The sequence below is a fragment of the Camarhynchus parvulus genome, chromosome 7, assembly GCF_901933205.1.
Source record: "Camarhynchus parvulus chromosome 7, STF_HiC, whole genome shotgun sequence".
Lineage (NCBI taxonomy): Eukaryota > Metazoa > Chordata > Aves > Passeriformes > Thraupidae > Camarhynchus > Camarhynchus parvulus.
The window spans coordinates 2,347,817-2,369,217 of record NC_044577.1 but is presented as its reverse complement, the minus strand read 5'-3'; the positions used below and the strand labels follow the sequence as shown (position 1 = coordinate 2,369,217).

Genomic DNA, 21,401 nt, shown 5'->3' with positions numbered 1-21,401 from the left:
AAACCTCATTCACTATTTACTGATAAACCAAACCAAACAGCTGCACATCTTCCAGTGCTGTATTACTTTATTCCCACTTCAGATTCATAACCCATGCAGCAGCTTGTTATAAAAGTAACTGTTATGCACATCTCAGCCTGAGAATGACCCCTGAAAATTCCATGAACTCCCAAGAGCTGTGTGCACTATGAGAACCTACAGATTATATGCTTTGTAGTAAAGCAGGTCAGGTAAAGCCTTATTAGAGGCTTTTTAGCCATTAACAGACTGAGAACATTTTCTAACACTAGACATCAATTTAAAAAACTGAAATACACTATTAAAATGGAGAATCCTTTTTCACGCATAGGAAGGATCCATAAACACACTTGTAATTTTTGTTAGGGTTTGCTGTTTCTTTTTCATGTCCTCTCACTGTCTGACACTGGTTTATGAATTCAGCCTTGCAAAAGGCAGATAAGGAAACAGCCCTTACAAGACTTGCTATGTCACAGTTTAAGTTCCACTTACAGGCTTTTCCTTCTCCATTTCAAATTACTCAGCTACATGCTTAACATCCCCTGAAGAAAAATCTTAATGAATGAGACTGCCCAGAGACTATTTTAATTTATAATCTTTTAAAGAGCACGTGTCATACTGGACTGAACTGGCAGCTTTTGAGCTCTCAAGTATTTTGACCCCTCACAGCCACTTTTCTCAGTTCTCCCTCTACACCAGCTATTCTGTTCTGCCCCTAGGGGCCAGATTCCCATGGGTTGAAGGAGGAAATGCTGCTTTTCCATTCATTTAGTTTTCAGTTAGAGGCCCTTGCTGGACTCAAGTTCCCTTCCACCTTGAAAAGTGATATTACAATTCAATAATTAATGACATTAATACCATTGAGAGAGAATTCCAGATGCGATTTGCTCATGAGTGCCAGCGAAACTGCCGGACTCACAAACTCACCAAGGAATGTTGGGAGGACAACCCACTTATCTCCTCATCCATGTCAGGACACCAACAGTAAACAACCTCCTGGGCTCCCAGGGGGCTGCTTCTGCACCAGGAGGTTAAATTAATTCCCATAAAGAAGATTAATAAGGAGCCTGTCGATCCATGGGCAGACATTGAGTCACTCAGCGCGCAGTCAACACCAGAAATAAAACCAGGAGTGTGAGGGGCTTGTTGCCAAATTGATGGGGCCAGGATTAAATACCAGAGCACATGATTTGAGCAGCTCTTTTCATATACATACACACTCCAAGAGGAGAACAGCACTCCCAAGAAGCACATGCAGGGCTGGGTCAGGCTTTGAAACATGCAGTTAGGGCAGCTGGAATGCCAGAACAAAACCAAGCACACTGTGGTTTAGGGAGACATTCAGCACTCAGCAAGCAATAAAAACACCTCAGGGGAAAAAAAAGAGAAATATTCAATAAGGTAGAAAATGGCAGGCTTGAAGAAAAATGTGCTTTCTCCCTCCCTGTACAAATTCTTGGGAGTTATTTCTGTTTCTAGGTGCCACTTGGCTCACATGCTGAAAGTGTAGAACAGCCAGGCTGTTATATTCAGTTCTTTTCAGATGTCTGGCTGTGATTTCAGCCAGACATCACAACACAAACCCCAAAATCTCTGTTTCTACATGGCAAGTGACCTCAGTTAGAGCTACTGATACCATCCTCTTTGCCATCATCATGGAAAGGAAACTGGGAAGAGGGAAGAGATCACGACTTTAAACTGAGATGAGAGAGGATTAAACAATATAAAATCACGTTTAATGTGTGGGCTGAAGGCCATACAGTTTATTTACCCAAGGATTATGAATTCAAACACAGCACCCCTGATTTCCTTCAGTGACTTTGTGCAAATAAAGTCATCTGCAAGTCATTCTTCCTGCTGGCACCTGTTAAATGCTTGCCCAGCCTGAAACACTCCAGTGATTTTCTTGGCCTTCAGCACATGAACAGAGGTGACACAGGGAGCCACTGTGCCCTCCTGTGATTCTCTGTTATTGCTTATCCTTTGCCAAACAGGCTGTGGAAAAAAACCACATTAAGTGCCTGACCAGACACCTTGCATGGGTCATCTTCCCCCACTTCCCTTGACTGTCCACCCCACAAGATTATGGGAGGGGAGGGCAGAATTACATGGAAATTTGCATCTCCCACTCTTCAGAGGATTTCCAAGGTTGGACTCGAGGATCTTGGAGGTCTTTTGCCACCTAAATGGCTGTGTGGTTGTGAAACTGTAGCAAGACTCACAGGGTGGGAAGAAGAAGGCATGCAAACAAGAAGGAAAGCGAGCAAGCCCTACCTTCTGCACCTGATAGATCTGGGGGGAAAGGGAGAGGAAAGAAACAAGGACAAAGCTAGCATGAATGATGGATACATAGCAATGCTCCACAGCTCGTTCTGGAGGGAAAAAACCAGCATTTATAGAGAAAATACAGCAGAACATCAACACAGAGAAGAGCACAGTGAAGCCCTGTGGATTTAGGCAGGACAAAAGCAGTGTTTGCATCGTGGGCCTCCTCCATGTGACTGGCTAGAGCACAGCATTCCTGTTCCCATTCCCACCAGGCTCTGGGGTGCACATGGGACATTTTATCCCCAGGCTTTGCACCAGGCCAGAGCCCAGCCCAGCTCTGAGCCAGGACCTCTCATTTTTCCAGCCTTCCCTCCAAAACAGGAATGGATGCCCAAATATTCACCCGGGACGAGTCGTGTATCTACCAGCACAATAAAAGCAAACAGCATTAACCACAGATCAACTGTTCCTCTTTGGAGGATAGAATTTGTCCTTGAGGGATGAATCACAGTTACAAAAGCACCAACCCCACACACCTCTCACCTGTGCACAGCACAGTGCCAGTGTGTGAAAATTCCTGGAAAATTCCTTGCACATATACTGCTGGCATTAAAGGATCCCTGCAGGTTGCTCTGTCAATTTTTAATGTTCCTGTGGAGCCTCACACTGTTTTCAGGCTTTAATAAATGCCCTGCTGACACTGCTGTTCCATAGTCTTGGAGCACTGTGGTAAGACACAAAACCTTTACAGCCACTCTACTGCACCTGAATTTTGTGCTCTTGGAGAACTGCCCTTGACTGATGAGCTTTGTGAATCCACATGAAAACAGACAACAGATTTTTTCTCACATCTTTCCTGAAACCAGAAATGTTTCTGGTTACCCTAAAGAATGCTTCTTGTTCAAAACTACCTGGCTGGCTGCACAACCCTCTGGTGGCAAGGCAGTCAAGTCTCCCAGATTTTGGGGGATTTGGAGGATCCCTGGCATTCACTGCTCTCAGGGATACCCCATGGGAACCTGGATGCCAGTGCTGGGAAGCAAAGCTTATGTCTCTCAATCCCTGCCCTCCTGATCAGGCTCCCCTTCACGAAGGACAACTGCACAACCCAGATTAATACCTCAGCAGCTTTAATTCCCATTCCAGCAAGCACAGGAGGGAAAATTAGGACCTATTCAAAAACCAGCACTCCCACCACACAAGTAACCACCCCACTTCCCTTTCCCCAAGAAGGCCATGGAAAGGAAAATGAACTGGGCCCTCCCACAAGGCTGCACACAATTCCAATTTCTGGCTTCTCCAAGGCACACTCAGAGTGCCTTTCATCCACACACAGGAGCCAACCACCACAGGTTCAAATGTGGCAATTACCACACAGCTGATTAACCTCAAAGCTTTAACTTTTCCATGCTGGTTTTTTTTCCACGCATTCCTCGAGGCAGCTCCGTGGAATCCTTATTTTTCAAAGCCCAGTGCTCCAGGCCTGGCACAGCAGGTATTCATTCCCTGCTGAGTCCAAAGCAAGGCACACAAGGAGCCTCGTGCCCAGGAGCCAAATTGCCAATGGACAAGACAACAACGGGGCCCTTGTTCAGGCCAGGCACCGTGGAGGGAGATGGGGAGGCCTCAGGGATGAAGCCAAATTAATCATTTAACGATTCCAGCTTTTTATAAAACCTGGACTTCTGGAGGAACACATTAGCCAACAGGTATTACAGCTCTGCTCTGAAGTGACTGATCCCTCAGCAGTGCACGAGGGAAAGGTGTCTCTGTCCATGGCAGGGAGGTTGGAATCAGGGGATTTTTAAAAGTTTTTCCAACCCAAGCCATTTTAGGATTCTGTGATGACATCATCCTCTTTAGAAAAAACATACACTTTTAAACAATCACCTCTGTTGCAGATGTGTCCCCCCAAAAAAGAGCCAATACACATCTAAGCAGTCAAATGCTTTAAAGAGCACTTTCCTCTATTAGGGTATACATTTTTTCTGTATTAGGGTATGACTAAAAAACCCAAATGTGTTTTGTCCACAGTATTAACAGCAGATAGCTTTCCTAATTTCCTCATCAAAGGAGGCTGCCCACAAAAATAAAGTTTTTCATAGAAGTAGGTATAAAACTGGACAGAAAAAGCCAGTGTTAGATGGTGGCAGAAGAAGAGTCTGCTAAAAACATCATTTACATAATCCCTCTTCAAATTTTCCTGGGCATCTTCACAGTGAGTGTATAAGACACAGATGAACCACCACAAACCTCCTTCATTTCTTCCCTGCTTATGTAAGCCCCAAGTTTCATAGCCAGTCTCACCCCTCCCCATTCGAGCCACAAGAATCTGCTTTTCCCTTTGTGTTTTTTTTACTAGAAAGCATTGGTAGCGTTATTTTATTCCAAAGAAATATGAATCCAAAGGGGGAAAAATATGTGCAAGTGAGGTAAGGAAGGAATTTACAAAACAGCCGAGGCAAGTTTCATGCTGTGCCCTTAAAGCAAGTGCTGCAAATGAAGGCAGGAGACCAGCACAGTGCACTTGCCTGAACCAGAAGTACAGGCTCATCTGCTGTGTGAACTGGCAGGGAAGAATCTTATCCCACCGATTAAGGAGTGGGAGGAGATCAGTCTCTTTTCACTTCAGGCACTAATATCAGCTTACACTGTGGTCTCCAAGTGTCAGCCCTTGAAGAGACATTTAAAGCCTTGCCAGCAGAACACACAGAAAGCACTCCTACAGAAAGCATTCTCTACAATTAGCCCTACTGCTGCAGCTTTCACGTGGCTCAAAACTGTTACTGTTAAATATTGCTTGGGAAAAAAAGGGTTTAATACATTTCAGGTCAAACTTCCGAGAGAAAAAATAAATGCACAGGAAAAAAAAAAATTTTCTTCCTCCAATTTTACCTTGTAGCCCCTGAGAATTAACAAATTGTTACTCAGAAAAACTCGGCTGCCCACTCCTGGCTTGCTGCTCTGCATGAATTAACAATAAACCCCTGAATGCACACAGGAATTTGTCTCAGGACCAGGCACATCACAACAGTACAAGCCAAAGGGACTGGTCTCAGACTCTGCTGCTGGAAACCAAATGTTTCAAAAGCATGGCAGCATGGTATGGCAAACCAGGACCCATCACTGCTCTGACTCCCACCAGTGCTGGGAAACCAGGGAAGGGAGGAAATACCAGGTATTTTAATTGTCCTTCCAGCTCAGAACAGGTCCTGGCAATGAGAGCTGTCCTGCACTCACTGGTGTGTGGAAGCAAACCAGAGAATTTATCCAGACTTCCAGATTAATTATTTACATCTTTGGTGGGTAACTACAACAAAGCAGCTCTGAGTGAGAAGCCAGAAGCATTCAAGCTGTAACACTTGTCAGACCTGTGCCCTTCCCAAAGCCTCATCACCCAGAACACATTCTCTAATAAATAGAGAAATTGATTCACATCTCTGTGATTGAGGAGTGATCAACACCCTTATCTTCAGAGTGACTCCCCATGTCCTGGGCTGATCCCACAGTGTGGGCAGCAGGAAAGGGGGAATTCTGCCCCTCTGCCCTGCTCAGGTGAGACCCCACCTGCAGAGCTGCTGAAGAGAGTCCAGAGGAGGCACCAGGATGAGCAGAGGGATGGGGCAGCTCTGCTGTGGGGAAAGGCTGGGAGAATTGGGAATGTTCCAACAGGAGCCCCATCCAACAGGGAAGATGGTGCAACACAAAGGGACTGGAGTGACAGGACAAGGGGGAATGGCTTCCCACTGACATTGGATATTGGGAAGGAATTCTTCCCTGTGAGGGTGGGCAGGCCCTGGCACAGGGTGCCCAGAGAAGCTGTGGCTACCCCTGGATCCCTGGAAGTGTCCAAGATGTGGTTGGACAGAGCAACCTGGGCTAGTGGAGGTGTCCCTGTCCATGGCAGGGGGTGGAACAAGTTAAATTTTAAGGCCCTTTCAACTCAATACATGCTGAAATTCTGTGATCAGGTCACAATTCTTGTGCTCACTTTTTTTCTTCAGCTTCAGAAAACCCTTTTCATGTACCCAGCTTATACTTCCCTATGAAACTTGTGCTCACCTTCTCCTCTTTAGCTTCCCTTCCCTGGAGGAAAAAAAAAAAAAGCAACAAAGAAAGCAAACCAAAACAGCCAAACCACTGGCACAGCTACCCTTCTTTGTGCTGCCTGGCACGAGGAGGTGATGCAGCCTCTGGAGCACACCTGCAATCCTGCCCCACCGCAGAGCAGTCTCCCACATGAGCTTTCCCACATCTCCCCCTGCTACTGAGAGCTCTCTGCCAGAGGCCCAGCTATTCCTGCTGCACCATTTCTCAATCCTCTGTGTAGACTCTTCATGCAAAAGTCACCCAATTACTTTAAAATGAGGGAAATGAAGTGCAAGATTGAGAAATGTGATAAATATGAGGTGGTGGGCAGGAGAGGAGCCAGTTTCCAAACCCAAATCATTAAAACACTCTCTTTCACTGCCATAGTTATAGCCTGTAATGGTAGCACCTGGAAACTTTTAACACAGGGCAGCAGTGTAAATATATTTCCAAGTAATCCATGCTCCACAAGAAGCCTGCCAGGGCATGCACACGGCTTAAAGCATGAAAGACTACACGCACACGCAATAAATTCATTTATTGCTTTTTAACTCCCAGAAGGGACTTAGGGCTCTAAAAAGCCTTCTGAAGTAGTAAAGCGAGTGCTTTAACTTCTGGTTATTTAACATGGCAGCAGTGGAAGAGCGCTCTTCATGTTTCTGAAAAGTTTGCAAAGGGAAATGAAGATGGCAGAGAACCAGGTGTACAGATCCCAGTGTTGCAGCAGGTCCCCCTCCAAGGAAGGGGTAGGTGCCAAATACCTTGTGTTGATCACTGCTTGGGATTTTCTGTATTTATGTTTTATTATACCTGCAAGACACTTGTGGCAATGAAAAACTTCTTGCAGCTCTCCTTAATATCTCTACCTGGCATCTGGGGGCTAAGATGAAACTATTTCAAAAAGTTACAGAATACCCAAGCATGCAAAATATTAAATAAATGTGTCATTTATGCCAGTGAGACTGTGATGGGTATCTGGCTGAGCTTTCAATGACTGTGGTATTGCAGAGGGACATCCTGCCCTACCCAATTTCTATCTATACAAAGCTTTCACAGGTTTTCAGATGACAAGCTCTTAATTGCAGGAGCTTTAGTTTTCACACCTAAATTTCAGTTTACCAAGACACCCTTTGCAGCATCAGCTTTTAATCTGCAAAGGGGTCATCAGTTTCATTAAGTCACCTGTAAATTAGATGGTGTCAGCTGCCAGGACACCCCTATTTACTTTGCTACCCAAACAAAACACGTGGTGCCTGTTTAGCACAGCCCTCCCACGGCTGCTCCCAAGTCCCCCCACCCCAGCTGCCAGCTCAGCAGTGACAGCACCTCCCAGGCTGGGCCAGGCTGCAAGAAACATCCTTCAGAAAGCAGCAACTGCAGCAGGAGAAGGCTCCCACCTTCCCCAAGCTCTGTGTTTGCAGCAAGGGAGCTGAGACACATCCAGACCTGCCTCACCAGAAGCTGAGGGTGGGCAGCCTGCCCAGGAGCTTTTCTGTGGGCTGGCTGCTGCAGCCTGCACTGGCACTGCTCTGCTGTCACATCCTGATCCACATCCTGCTGTCACCTCCTGATTCACTGCTCCAAAGCTCAAACAGATCTTGCTCTGCACCCCAAAGCAAATGCAGAACCGCTGAATTACAGAATGGCCTGGGTTGGAAGGGACCTTAAGACCATCCAGTTCCATCCCCTGCCATGGGCAGGGACACCTTCCACTATCCCAGGTTGCTCCAAGCCCCATCCAGCCTGGCCTTGGACACTTCCAGGATGGGGCAGCCTCAGCTTCTCTGGGCACCCTGTGCCAGGACCTCACCACCCTCACAGGGAAGATGTTTTTCTAATATCCAATCCAACTCTGCCCTCTGTCAGTGTGAAGCCATTTCCCTTTTTTCCTTCCCCACATTTATTCCCACTGTGTATTCCCAGACCCTGCCCCCAGACTCCCTACTTCTTCCTTCTCCTTCAAAAATCTACTGAAAAAACTAAATTGTGATTGCTGTTGTCCCTCTTGCAGCCACTCTGCTGCTTCACTGAATGCACATCACCAAGCACCACTTTTGAGAGCTTCTGGTTCAGTTCACCAGGTAGGTAATGCTTTGGCAAGTGCAGCTTCTACCCCTGCCCCTGCCAAGAGCAGCCCATCCTTTCTACAAACTTGAGGAGGGCACTGGCACCAGCTTCACAGCAGGAAGCAGAACAACTTCCCACTGGAGTTACACAAAGAGCCAGGAATCTTCCATATTCATTGGATTTCTAACGAACTGATAAGAATCCACCACCTCCACAAAGAAGCTGCATACTTCAAAGTGTAACATTAAACAAGAATTACTAACCACCAGGATTTTCTGTGAATAATTACGCCGGCTTCACCGAGACAAAATCCTTGCATTTTTCCCAGGTTTTCTATGATCAACATTAGCTCCACGTAGATTATTTCAACAAAACACAGACAAGCCATCTATTCCAGGATCTCTGAACATCCTCCTCCCTGGATACAACCCAGGCACCCCCCAAAGCCCCGGCCTTACCTCCTTCTGCTGCCTCTCCAGCTCTTTCATCCGGATCTCCCGCGCCTCCGCCCGCGCCGCTCTCTTTGCCGCGAGTCTGGCTTCAGCCTGGGAAGGGGAACACAGGGATGGGATGAGATCAAAGCTGGGCAACCCAACGGGGAACACGCTCTGGAAGCAGGGCAGGGAATGGGGAGGTTTGACTGGGCAAGGCTGTAAACACATCTGTAGGAGTTAATTCCCTATTGCAGGTAATGGCCCTGCCTTCCCTAACTTGTTATCGTAACATCCCCGTGCAGGCACTACCCTCCCTGAGCACACTTGTGTTTAAAAGAGATCTTTAATTATTATTTGTGTGGCTGGAGAGGAAGCAGGTTGATTTATTTAAGAAAGGCAGGTTTTGCTCTTTTTGTTTTGGGTTGTTTTGGTTTGGTTTTTTTTTCCCTCCCCTGCAGCATGGATTGTTTTTTAATTGATGAATTAATTTGACCAACACCAAACACATTATGTGCCATTTTTCCTAACCACTGACACTGTGCACACATACCTGGGCACAGGATTTGGGTAAACACTGGAGTTCAGTATGCACAGCTAAGGCTGAAATTATGGAGAGAAAATGCACTAGCTCCATTATAAATCTCCAAAATTCCATATTCCAGTCCAAACCTCACTGGAGTGGAATTCTGCCAAGACCAGACCTCGAGAGATCTACAGTGCTTCCTCACTTCAGCCCAGTTGGAAGTGATGGAACATCACACAGAGTAACATTTTTAATATTTTGCTTTAAATCCCAGGCAAAGCCAGTAGGTCTGATATAGGAAAAAGTAAAATTAGCTCAGGCTTGGTACAGTACAACTACAGCATCCAAACTGAATGGAAAATCTGCCATAACATCAAGGTCAAGCACACAGAGAAATCAAAACACCAGTGTTTTCAGGAGTGCTTCTAAACACAAGGAAAACCACCAAAAAACAGAAAGGTGTAATTTCTTTTCCCTTCTGTAAGTGCAGTCACCGCTCAAACCCAGGGAAAAGGGTCACAGCCTTCAAAAACACAAACAAAACATGGAGGGAAAAAGCCCAGAAAAGGGAGTAGGATGGTTGAAACTTGCAGTTAACAGAAAGGGCTGATGAAAATCTGAAAATCAAGCACAAGCTGATGCATGGGAGGACCAGGAGCCTTGTGATGATGTAGATCTTAAAACCTCAGACTGGGGGAGACCAAGAGGGGATCTCATCAATCCATACAAATCCATACAAATATCCCAAAGGCCACCGAGAAGGTGGGGCCAGACTCTTCTTAGTGGTGCCCAGTGGCAGGATGAGGAGTAATGGCCATAAGTAAACCACAAGAAATTCCACCTCAGCACGAGGGAGAACTTCTGTTCACTGAGGGTGGCAGAGCACTGGAACAGCTGCCCAGGGAGGCTGTGGAGGCATCCCAAACCCACCTGGACATGTTTCAGTGTCACCTGCTCTAGGTGACCCAGGGGATTGGACTGGGACTCCAGAGGTCCCAGTGAAAAATTACTTCTAAAAAGGAAACAAGCCTTCTCAGAGAATTTTTAAAAAGCCCATGGCAGCAAGAGCACAGGGCTGGTTTTGCACAGAGCTGCTCTCCCTTGAGTTCTTTGCCTGAATTTCGAGGTAAGTGGCTCTGCCATGGACAGAAACTCGGAGCAGGAGCAGACCCTCCACACCTGCACCCAAAACCATCCCCTCCCATAACCTGTTACTTACAGAGCCAGGTGACAGCAGGCTCTGGGTGCAGGCATGAATCCCCAAACGTGTTTTCAACACCACCTCCCAACCTGAAGCAGTGTGTCCAGGAGAAGAAAGCCCCAGCCTTGCTGCTGCTGGGCAAAGCCTGGGTGGAATCCCTGGCAGGCGGTGCCCTGACCCACCTGCAGTGTTTGGAATTGCTGATGACACCCAATATCCAAACATGCCCTGAAATGTGTGCTGAAGGCACGAAATCACAGCTCTGGAAACAAGCCTGGTATTGATGTGATCCCTCCTGTTTATTTAAAAATAAACACTGGCAAACCCCACCTGACAGAGGTGAGGAATAACACCAGCACAAACTGGTTTTTCCTTATGGAAAACAAAGGGCCCTAAAGTCTCCATAAGGAAAACACACCAAAAATACAGGCTGTGTATCCCCAACTTCCCTCCTGACAGAAAAAGGCAGAAACAAAATTATTTGGATGTTAACATGATTGTAGCTGTCATCCTCATGAATTTCAATAACCAGCTGAGCTTTCACATCAGAACTAGGTGCCTATATGGAAAATTCAGATATTATTAAAATGATACATATTTCCCCTTGTTTTCCTTTTATGATAAGGGCCAAAGCATTTACACACTTGCTAGCTATGTAGAAGAATTATATATTCTCCCAGAAGCAAGCACAATACAATATGAAGTGAAGGAACTTGAAAAATAGGAAAAAAATTAAAAATTAACCAGTTTTTTTCAGGCCTTCCTGAGAATGAAGCTTGCCAGTTTCTAAATTACAGATACCAACTGCAGGAAGTTAAATGAATTTTACCTTGTGCAAAACCACACATTTTGTGTGACATTTCTTAGGATATAATTCTGCTTTTAGTGCCAATCCGTGGTGCATCTCTACTTTATTCTATTTCATCTTTGCAGCCCTCCAGCTGCCCATTTAAAGCCAACCTGCAAACCTTGTAAGAATAAAAACACATTTTCACTCAGCAGCTTTGACTAACAATGGCTTACATCTTGGAACAAGCATGTTGTTTATTTATGGGCTTTTTCTTTCCATGACCACATCAGCCTTAAGTATCTTTGAATAAAAAACAACAGCAACAGTATCCTGGGTTCTTGAACTCTAAGCTAAAAACCTGTGGTTATCAGAGACTGGGACCTTTGTAAGAAGTCATCAAGTGTTATTCCATCCTGAACACTCATATTTTAAAGCAACTCATTTTCATCACATTGAAACAAATAACTACAGAATTGTTTGGGCTGGAAGGGACCTCAGGAGGTCTCATCCACCCTTCTGCTCAAAGCAGGATCAGCATCACATTCAGATCACACTGCTTAGGGCTTGGTCCAGATGGCTCCTGAAAATCTCTGAGTTTGGTGGCTCTGCAGCCTCTCCAGGCTCCTGCTCCACTGCCTGACCATCCTCATGGAGTAAAGGAACAAGGCCCCACCAAATCATGCTCTTGGCTCCTTAGTAACCCCAACTTCTCTGTCAGAAGGCTGCTGTCCCTTAAGGGCTACATCAAGCACTGGGGAATATTTTCAAGCACGTTCTCAAGGATGTCTGGGTGCCATTTAGATGATTACACAGTTATTTTCACCGTGGTTCCTCACCAAACACCAGCTCATTTGTGCTGGACAAAGGAGGGTTTGTAAGAAACAGGCCATCCTTCCCTAAAGGGTTTTTGAGCCCACAGCAAAATGAGAGAAGGAGGGGACAGGAAATATGCAAAGAGGAGAAAAAAAAAGGCTTCAGTATGTGAGGCTACCCACAAATCTTGGAGGGTACTCTCCAGCTCAACAGAAATACATCGTGCTATAGAGTCAGGCCAGCCATCAAATGGTCAACCTGTGGCCTTCACAATCCCATTTCTAGCACGCTTTGGTGGATGGAATTACTTAACTCAGAATGAATTGGTTTTTAATACTCTGTAGGTGGCATTGGTGATGAAGCTGGCGTCGCCCGTGAGCTCAGAGGAAGTAAATCCATCAGGACAGGGAGGAGTCCACATCTCACTGGGCAAGAAGTTATCAAAGTCAAACCAAAGTCTGGTAGCAAGCCTAACAAATCCTGCAGTGAAGGTGGGAGCCTGTTGCACACAGGTTTTCCTGTGCCACAGCCCAGCTCAGGTACAGCGGGTGCCCTCCAGCATGGCACAGGGCAAGGACACCCAGAACAGGGCCAGCTGCTCAAGCTGTGAACCCTTAGGAGATGTAAGAATAAAAACACAGGCCAGACTCTCAGACACACACAGAGGAGTGTCAGATTTATTGTGGGCCTCTTCCTCAGCAGCACGGGCGTGATGGAACGCATCAGGGTTTGTCAGACCACACTCTCTGAGCCTCTTGGACTCTGCTCTGTGCTATAAATACCTTGAGCTCTTGCACAGCCTGCAAGCAGCAATGCTAACTTTACATTTCTCTCTCCGTGCTGACTAAACCAAAACAGGCTTTGCCTGGCTGACTTTGGTCTTTGTCCAGCCCAAGCACTTGACTGAGCCGAGTCACCTCTAAGGGCAGTAGCAGAGACACACTGCAGCCTGCAAGAGACACTGCTGAACATTAGAAAACCACCCAAAAATTCATATACTTCTGAAATTCAGCTTACTAAAAGCTGTTCTTTAGGCTGCCTAAGGCATAAATAACTATTCAAGGAATGAAAGATTAAAAAAAAAAGAAATTAGAAATCACTAAGACTGAAGAAGAAGTCCCCTTGACTTCTTAAAATCATCTAAAATTCATCAGTGACTCAGCAAGCAATACAGGCCTCAATCAAAAGTGACAGATCACTGTCAAAAACAGAAGAATAAAAATATGAAGCCTAATTGCACTCATTACCAAGCTTTTGCAACTTCCCTTTTATGAAATATTGCTCATCTGACAAGGAGAACTGGCAGCTTCAGCCATACTGAGCACGTCATACCAAAAAAACCCAAACCTCATCAGAGGCTTCTGTAAGGCCCCATGGGCAAAACGAGAGGAGATGGCTGAGATGAACACAGAACCGGGCACCAGCTGAAAATCATCACCTTAATTTATGGGACTCGCTCAAATACTACCAATATACACACTGAATTCTTGGGTTTTTATTGCAGTTGCTCAGAATGATTTACAGTCACCAAGCCCTGAAAGAAATGCACTGTTGAACTCCAAAATGCTCGTTGCTTTTGCTGGGCTACTTGCTCAGCACTTGACACTCCAGTTTTCGGGTCACTCAGCCTGAAAATAAAAACCCAGCCCTGTGCAGCAGCAAATCTTTGCCCTGGCTTAAGGAGTTCAGTATGTTTAGATCTGAAGAGGGAAGAACTAAACAGGCTGTAACAGGAGCACAACTACCTCTGAAAAAAACGCCGAACCAGGTATTGGGTGTCAGCTGGAAAGGGCGAGAAGCATCTTCTGCTGCCTGCAGCAGTGGGAGCACGGGATGTGCAGCTGCTGTGGAGAGACCCCTACCCTAGAGAGCCCCTTTTCAAGCCCCACTGGTGGGGACCAGGCCTGGCTGTGCCCCTGGCAGGGGGATGGAGCACAATGGTGACGGAAGCCGCGGCTTCCTGGCCCCGCGCGCGCGCCGGGGAAGCTGCGCTGTCATCATCGCACGATGAGAGAATTATTGAGGTGAGCTGCTAAGGTAGAGGCCAGTGACACACACACACACACATCCTGAAGGTGTGCATTCTCAGAGCCTTTCCCTCCTGAAACAGCCAGGGCTTCATTGTTCGCCTGGCAGCCCCAAGACACGGCCAACAAAGGCAGGAAGTTACGCTGCTTTTCTGAGCGGTGACAAATGACTATGTTGACTTGCCACATAGTTACATGTGTAAGAGTTTTCCAGCTATACAAAGTACCCCTCAATTCCAGTGCACTCCAAATTACCTGCTTCTAAGGCTAGTAATCAGAGCCAGTGTCATATTTGTCGTGGAGGATTGAAGTGTTAGCTTGCCAGCACCAAACCATAGCCAGAAAAGCTCTCTGATCCCACTGCCAGAGAAACCTTAAAACACAAGTCTGCCTGACTAAATTACACCTGCTCCCTGTAAGCAAGCAACCACTGCTGTGCATTGCTGCAATAACTATTCTCAGGCTGATTTAAATCTCTTGCCAACATGCTTAAGACACAGCCAGCCAGTCATTTTTGGGGCCAGCATAATTTTTCATGATGGACGCTGTCCCATTCCAGTATTCTGTATCCTCTTCCTCAAATATTATAGGACTGTTCATTCTGTTTAGCCAAGTCACACTCCATCAGTCAAAAATCTGATAAGGTTTCTTGTCCTCCTACATAATTTAAAAGTCTGTTTGGACATGCAACACCTGATTTGCAATATTCCTGTAACACAGCCGACCAGCACAGCTACCCGGTAGAAGCAGTGCTAACCCATGGGAATGTTTTTCTCCGTCTCCATTTCAGCTGCATGTGACCTAACCCAGGAGTTCCAGGAGCTCACCAGGTGAGTGGTGACTATTTAGCATAGAAACAAGAGGGACTATAACGACTTCTGTATTTAAGAGGTCAAGCCAGCATATTTATCTGACATTTTTTGCATATGAGTTATAAATACATACAACACTTTGCACCACTTACTCATATGGTAATGAACCCGTGAATCACATAGGGCTCGGTCAGTCCACATCCTGCTTTACCCCCACCTTTCTGTTAAATGCAAATCACTACTCAGAGGCAGCAGGCTGATGAACCTTAGCCTACACGTAACCATAGGGATTCCCTTCTAACACCCCGACAGCCCATCCCGGGCTGGTCTGACAGCTCCTGTCCCCCTCGCAGATGACAGCTCGTGTCCAGGGATGCCCTACCCCCCTGCGGCCACCTGACGGTCCCACGGGGCTGCTGCGACATTTACTCAGCAAGCATTTCCCAGGTGTCGCTGGCACGACGGCTCCCGCAGCAGCTCAGAGCTCACAGCTCACGTTCTGCTCAGCGATTGTGCAAAGCGATTGTGGGCGCCGGCCGCTCCCGGGCACCACACGGAGCTGTCCCGGCGGCGCTGCCCGAGCCCCCCGCAGCCCCCCGGCCTTACCTGCTGCTGGGCAGCCGGGCTGAGGCACTCGGCAGCCGCGTCCATGGCTCCCGCTGCCGCCGTCTGTCCCCGGCGGGGCCCGCCCGGACGCGCCCGGCACAGCCCGGGGGCGGAGCGGGGAGCGGGCGGGGAGCTGCACTCGGCGGCCGGGACAGCACCGAGGGAGAGCAAACACACACACAGACACACACACACCTACACACCTGCCGGGCATGGCTCCGGAACCCTCACGGAAAGCGCCTCCTCGCCTCCTCTGTGTCCCCGAGGAGGATAACCGGAGCATCCCAACAGCTGGGCGCACGCCCGCCCTCCCTCCGGGCTGCACATCCATGCTTATAAATGTATATTCCTGTTCACGCCGGGCGGCCTTTGCATGGCACAAACAAACCGCCCCACCGCTGCTAATTGCTGCAATTATATCGGTGCTGAGGATTGCGATGTGTGGAGCCGAGCTTAAAACGAGCCATCCACGCTGGATGGGCTGGTGTTGGGTTTATTCTTTCAGAAATGGCATTACGCGCTATGGAGTAATGGGGAAAAAAATTCAAACCCCAAAACGTGTAATTGAAGTCTGACAGTACTGCGGAAGAGCAATCGGGAATAGTGGCTGGCCAAAAAAAGGACACCCTGCATTTCAAAAGGTGATGAGGTGGATGAGCCGAAGGCACAGAAGGATTAGAGGGCACAAGTGGCTTTAAGTGGCACTAAACAGAACGATACCCCAAAACAATTGGAGACACGGTCAGAGCAGATATCCTGGCTCCACGGAGGTTCATGCCACCTGCTGATTCCATCGGATTTCACCCAAAGCATCTCTCGATTCCCCTTGAGTCCACCTGAAGCTCGCATACCCATCCCCTCCCAAACGCCAGGGAGAAAGAAACGCCCGGGGCTGGGAGAGCTGCGAAGCCTCAAGAGCTCATTTTACCCGCTGCTATTCCTCAGCAGCGACAGCACTCGGGGAGTCATCTCTTCCTGGCACGGGATTTTCCAGGGCCAGCCAAACAGGTTGCTCCTTAGCAACTCAGCCTGCGCCCTCCTTCCCGGTCAGGAGCCCAGCGAAGCCTCCACCCAGCGGCTGAGCTCAGTTTTTCCATGAGCTGCCTGCCCAGCACAAGGAATCTGGCTGCTCAGGCTGGCACAGTACACGCTGCCATGCTGCTGACTGTATTTTAGATCATTTGGAAGTGCTGGCACTGTATTAACATTTGGGGGCAATCACTTGGCAGTGCCTGGACCCAAGCCATGTCCCACTGTCCCTGGGAAGGCCAGTCATGCTTCCTTTAAATAAGAGGGATTAGGGATGGTCTAACTTGCACCCTGCCCCTGGGAGAAACCCTGCTTAGGTCAGGTGAAGCACTACAATTGTAAAACAGGCTGGTTTTATGTGAATCATAGAACTACAGAATGGTTTGGTAAGGAAAGGACCTTTAAGCCAATCCAGTTCCATCGTTTGCCACAGGCAGGGACACAGGGCTCCAAGCCCCGTCCAGCCTGGCCTTGGACACTGCCAGGGATCCAGGGGCAGCCACAGCTTCTCTGGGCACCCTGTGCCAGGGCCTCAGCATCCTCACAGGGAAGAATTCCTTCCCAATATCCCATCTAACCCTGCCCTCTGTCACTGTGAAGCCATTCCTCTGTGTCCTGTCACTCCCATACACTTTGTCAAAAGTCTCTGCCATTCCTATAACAATTTCTTGAAGTACTGAAAGGCTGCAATAAGATCTCCAAAGTCACATCTTTCATTAAACTCCAAAGCCACCAGTTGAGCCTACAAGTTATTTTTAACTCCTTCACCAGGTAAATGACCCAGCTTTGCTTGAACAAAATAAATCTAAACTGTCTCAAATCCACTCCAAATCTAAACTGTCTCAAATCCACTCCAGCACGTGCATAAAGAAACTAATAAATACTATAAGTTCCTGTGTAGATAATTTAAATCTTCATTTGGCAGACACTCACTTCATCCTCCAGCAGGTCTGTCTTTTGTGAATAGCCCTGAATCCAAGAGGAGTCATGCCCTAATTCCCAGAGGCTGCTCAGCATGCAGTTTTGGTGCAGGCTCCAGCAATGTTTGGTGCTCAGCTCTGAAGAAGGCACTTGTGGACTATGGCAGCTCGCCCCAAGGCAGCCAGGACCAGGCACTGGAGTCAATTCTTCAGGAAAAACACATATTGCCTTAAATGAGACATTTTAACAGAGAAGGGGAGTGATGTTAACTGTGTAAATCTGAGGCATCAGAACAGCTCAGCGTGACAAATATCTTCATCTTAGCTTGAAACAGACAATTTGTTCTGGTTCCTGGTTAACAAGAATTAACCTCCCCTTACATTCACTGGCAAATCTCTACAGGTTTTGCAGCGTCACTTGGAAAATACACTGAAAATATAAATTACCCCCCCCACCTTTTCCTATTTACTTTCCAAGCCAAGATGTTTGGTTTTACTGGGTTTACTTGAGGAAGCACTTCATACATACCCTGGGATAAATTCAAACAAACAGCTGTACTACAGACCTGCTGGGTAGGAACTGAAGGATCAAGAGGTCTTTTTAATGCTAACAAACTTCAATTTTTCAGCAATACAGAGCTCTGAGCACACACTTCAGCATTTTATAATTGATTTTATGTAAAAGGAGGCTCGGAATTCCAATCAGGTCCTGACAAATCCCCTCCAAACTGCAGTGCCTATCTCTTCACAGCTCTCTCCTATTCAGAAAAACAGCAGCATCTTCTAAAAACTGTTATTTATTTATTTATTCAGCACACAGTTCTTGTGTCCATGAATTTCCCAAGTGAAATAGGATGCTGTGGAAGAGTGACATTAATTCCAGGACATATCTAAGCAGGAAGGATGTCCCCACTTATGCACTGCATGTACTACAATGCTAAACTGAGCCTAAGAAAAACAGGTAATGGCAGATTTATAAGGAGGGGGGGAAAAAAGAGTCAGCTGACACTTCCAGAAACCTGGTGGGATAACTGTGAGCTGGGTATGTCTAAGCAGAAAGTAAAAAGGAAGTTTACTGCACTTAGGACAGCAGCTCTGATTCCAATGACACAGACTCCTTATCTCCCCGTGGGGAACATGCCTCTCCTTTGCAAACACACGCACAAAATGCATGCCTGCGCTCAGAACAAGGCAATCCTCCCCAAATGCTGGCCCAAATCCTAAAAATCAGCTTGCCAGAACTGCACTTTACCCATAACAACCAACAACCGAGGAGCTGTGTCAAAAGCAAGAGGGAAAGATCACCCAGTCAGCCTCCAGACATGTGAATATCACTGATAATTCAAATTCCAAGGAATTTGGCCCCCAGCACAGCTCATACTCAACTGATTTTTATTTTGTCTTTAAGGCATGTTATGGGCAGGTTAAGAGGCAAGCAAGTAGGCATAAAGTAGCCAAAACCTTTAGAGACAGGTTAAAAAACTGAAAAACCTGTACCTTAGAGCACTCTGGCTCCAGCTTAGCCCACCTCAGTATTAACTCCTCAGCAACACAGCCAACATTAATTAATTAATTCTTCAGCTACTTCCCAACCCTACCCATCACCACCTTATATAACTCAGATGATCTCATTTGTAGCTATAAAAGTGAAATTCTGTTCTGCATTTCCTGCATTCTCTTCAAGTGGTATCACTGTTGGTGGATTTGCCAGTGTTGGGTTATTGGTTGGACTCTGATCTTTCCCAACCCAAATGATTCTATGATTCTTGGAATTTTGGTAATGTCTGTCAGTGTCTTATACAGTCCTGGCTTTCCAAACAGTGGGAACAGAGAAAGAATGTCTTGTTTTGTGGAAAAAAAAGCTTAAAAATTTATATTATAAGAAATATTTGGTTACTCCAATTTTTTTTTTAAATAAGGTTCACAGTGTTGTTCTTCGAATGCTGAAGAAAGGCAATAAAAACCTCGGGAGTGACACCCACCCGAGGTCAGAGAGACAGGAAAAGTGACATCTGTGCCTCATCACTTCATCATCCCTGCCTGCTGGGCCATCCTGGCACGCCTGGAGCCCAGCTGGCCACGGGAACAAAACCTCCTTGTAGCCACCACCGAGGCACTGAGCTCCAGCAGCCGCAGCCAAGTGCTCCTTAGGAAAACAATGCCCGGTTTTCAGCACCACAATCCCCTGCCAGGATCAACAGATTATCTTCTGGCCAGGCTGCACTGGCGGCCGGGAGGGAGGAGGAGGAGGAGGAGGAGGAGGAGGAAGGAAACTGCTGGATCAGGCACAAGACTCAGACTGAGTCATGCTCCAGCAGGGAAGCTGGGAGGCTCTTGGGGAGCCTGTGGCACATTGGTCATTCAGCTTCTAAACACTGATGCCATCAACAGTTGGATATTTAATTGCTAGAACCCTAGAGACTGAGAATTTGAAACTTAAAACCCAAACATACCAAAAAAACCCCAAACTACATTTAACCTAAGGCTGAGAAAAAAACTTCCAAAATTAATTAATAACACTAAAATTACAAGTATATTGTTTATATTATTATTACAAGTATATATTCTATATTATTATTATAAATACATAGTTTGTATTATTATTACAAGTATATAGTTTAAATAAAATGATATACTATAGTATATGTATAATATATGTCTATATGTAAATAGATATAAACGTCTATATGCATAATATATATAATGATATAGACATATGTGTGTCTATGTATAATATCACATATATGTTTATATGTATAATATCACATATATGTCTATATGTATAATATCACATATGTCTATATGTATAATATCACATATGTCTATATGTATAACATAACATAAAGTTTTAGAATATAATAAAAGAAATGAAACAAAAGTTTTAAAACAAAAACTAATCCCTCTTCTTTACCTTCTTCTTACTTCTTCTTCATGAGTTTAAGTAGTATTTTGTAATTAGACAAAAATAATCTGCATTGTGGGCTTTGAGTAATTAGTTATTGAATTAAAAGTAAAAATAATTTGAGTGCCATTTCTTAATTAGATAGTTTAACCTTAAAAAACCTTATAACAAAAGATAATTAACCATTTTGTACCTTGTTAGTAGAATACTACAAAACTCACTACATATAAAACTATATCATAAATAAGAATAAACATTTAAACCTGAACACGAAATATTATCTCAAAAGCTTCAATCTCAACCTTAAAAAAAAGTAGTAAAAAAGTAGTAAAACAATGTAGTAGTAGTAAAAGTAGTAAAAAAAATCCAAAACCCAGCATTGAATATATTAAAGCTGGACCACTTCAGCTTCAGAAATTGGAAATATGGGTGGATGAAAGCTTCAGAAATTGGAAATGTGGGTGGATGAAAAGTTACATGAGCTTCTTGTTTTAGAAGCGCCAGATTCAAAAGTGGTTCCCATAATAAAAATTCCTGGCCAAATCTTAAGCTTTTCCACTTCTTTGCTTAATAATGAAAAAAAAAAAATAAGATCAAACCAAAAGGAAAAAAGGAGTTTTGGTTCAGATCATCTCACAGAACCTGAATGTAAAAACCCTGTGTAAAAAAATACACAAATGATCCAGCAAGAGCCTTTTACTTGTAGGAAAGTGCTTTTCTGCTGGTGTATCCAGAGCACGAGGCATTGCCACCTCCCAAGCTCTACTTCCAACCTAATAAGATTGAAGAGTTGGAATTAACCATTCCCACCACAACTGTAAATGCTGTGAATCAGAAACCCAACAGTAATTCCAAAAAAGGCAGAGGTTCTGAACTCCATCCTAGCCCCATCAGGGATATTA

The 21,401-nt window shown here is 45.8% G+C and overlaps 1 protein-coding gene across 11 annotated transcripts in view; it reads right to left on the bottom strand.

Annotated features, from left to right (window-relative positions):
* LRRFIP1 (LRR binding FLII interacting protein 1) overlaps positions 1–21,401 on the bottom strand; it is a 104,142-nt gene that overhangs the window by 50,368 nt on the left and 32,373 nt on the right. For 5 of the 11 annotated variants that reach the window (XM_030951848.1, XM_030951840.1, XM_030951841.1 and 2 more), the window contains exons 2-3: positions 8,901–8,987; positions 2,293–2,310 (exon numbers count right to left, since the gene is read on the bottom strand). In XM_030951848.1, coding sequence (XP_030807708.1) covers positions 2,293–2,310; positions 8,901–8,987 — 105 coding nt within the window. Of the gene's footprint in view, positions 1–2,292; positions 2,311–8,900; positions 8,988–15,648; positions 15,741–21,401 lie in introns of those variants that run through there. The other 6 variants (XM_030951849.1, XM_030951845.1, XM_030951847.1 and 3 more) reach the window with 2 other exon arrangements.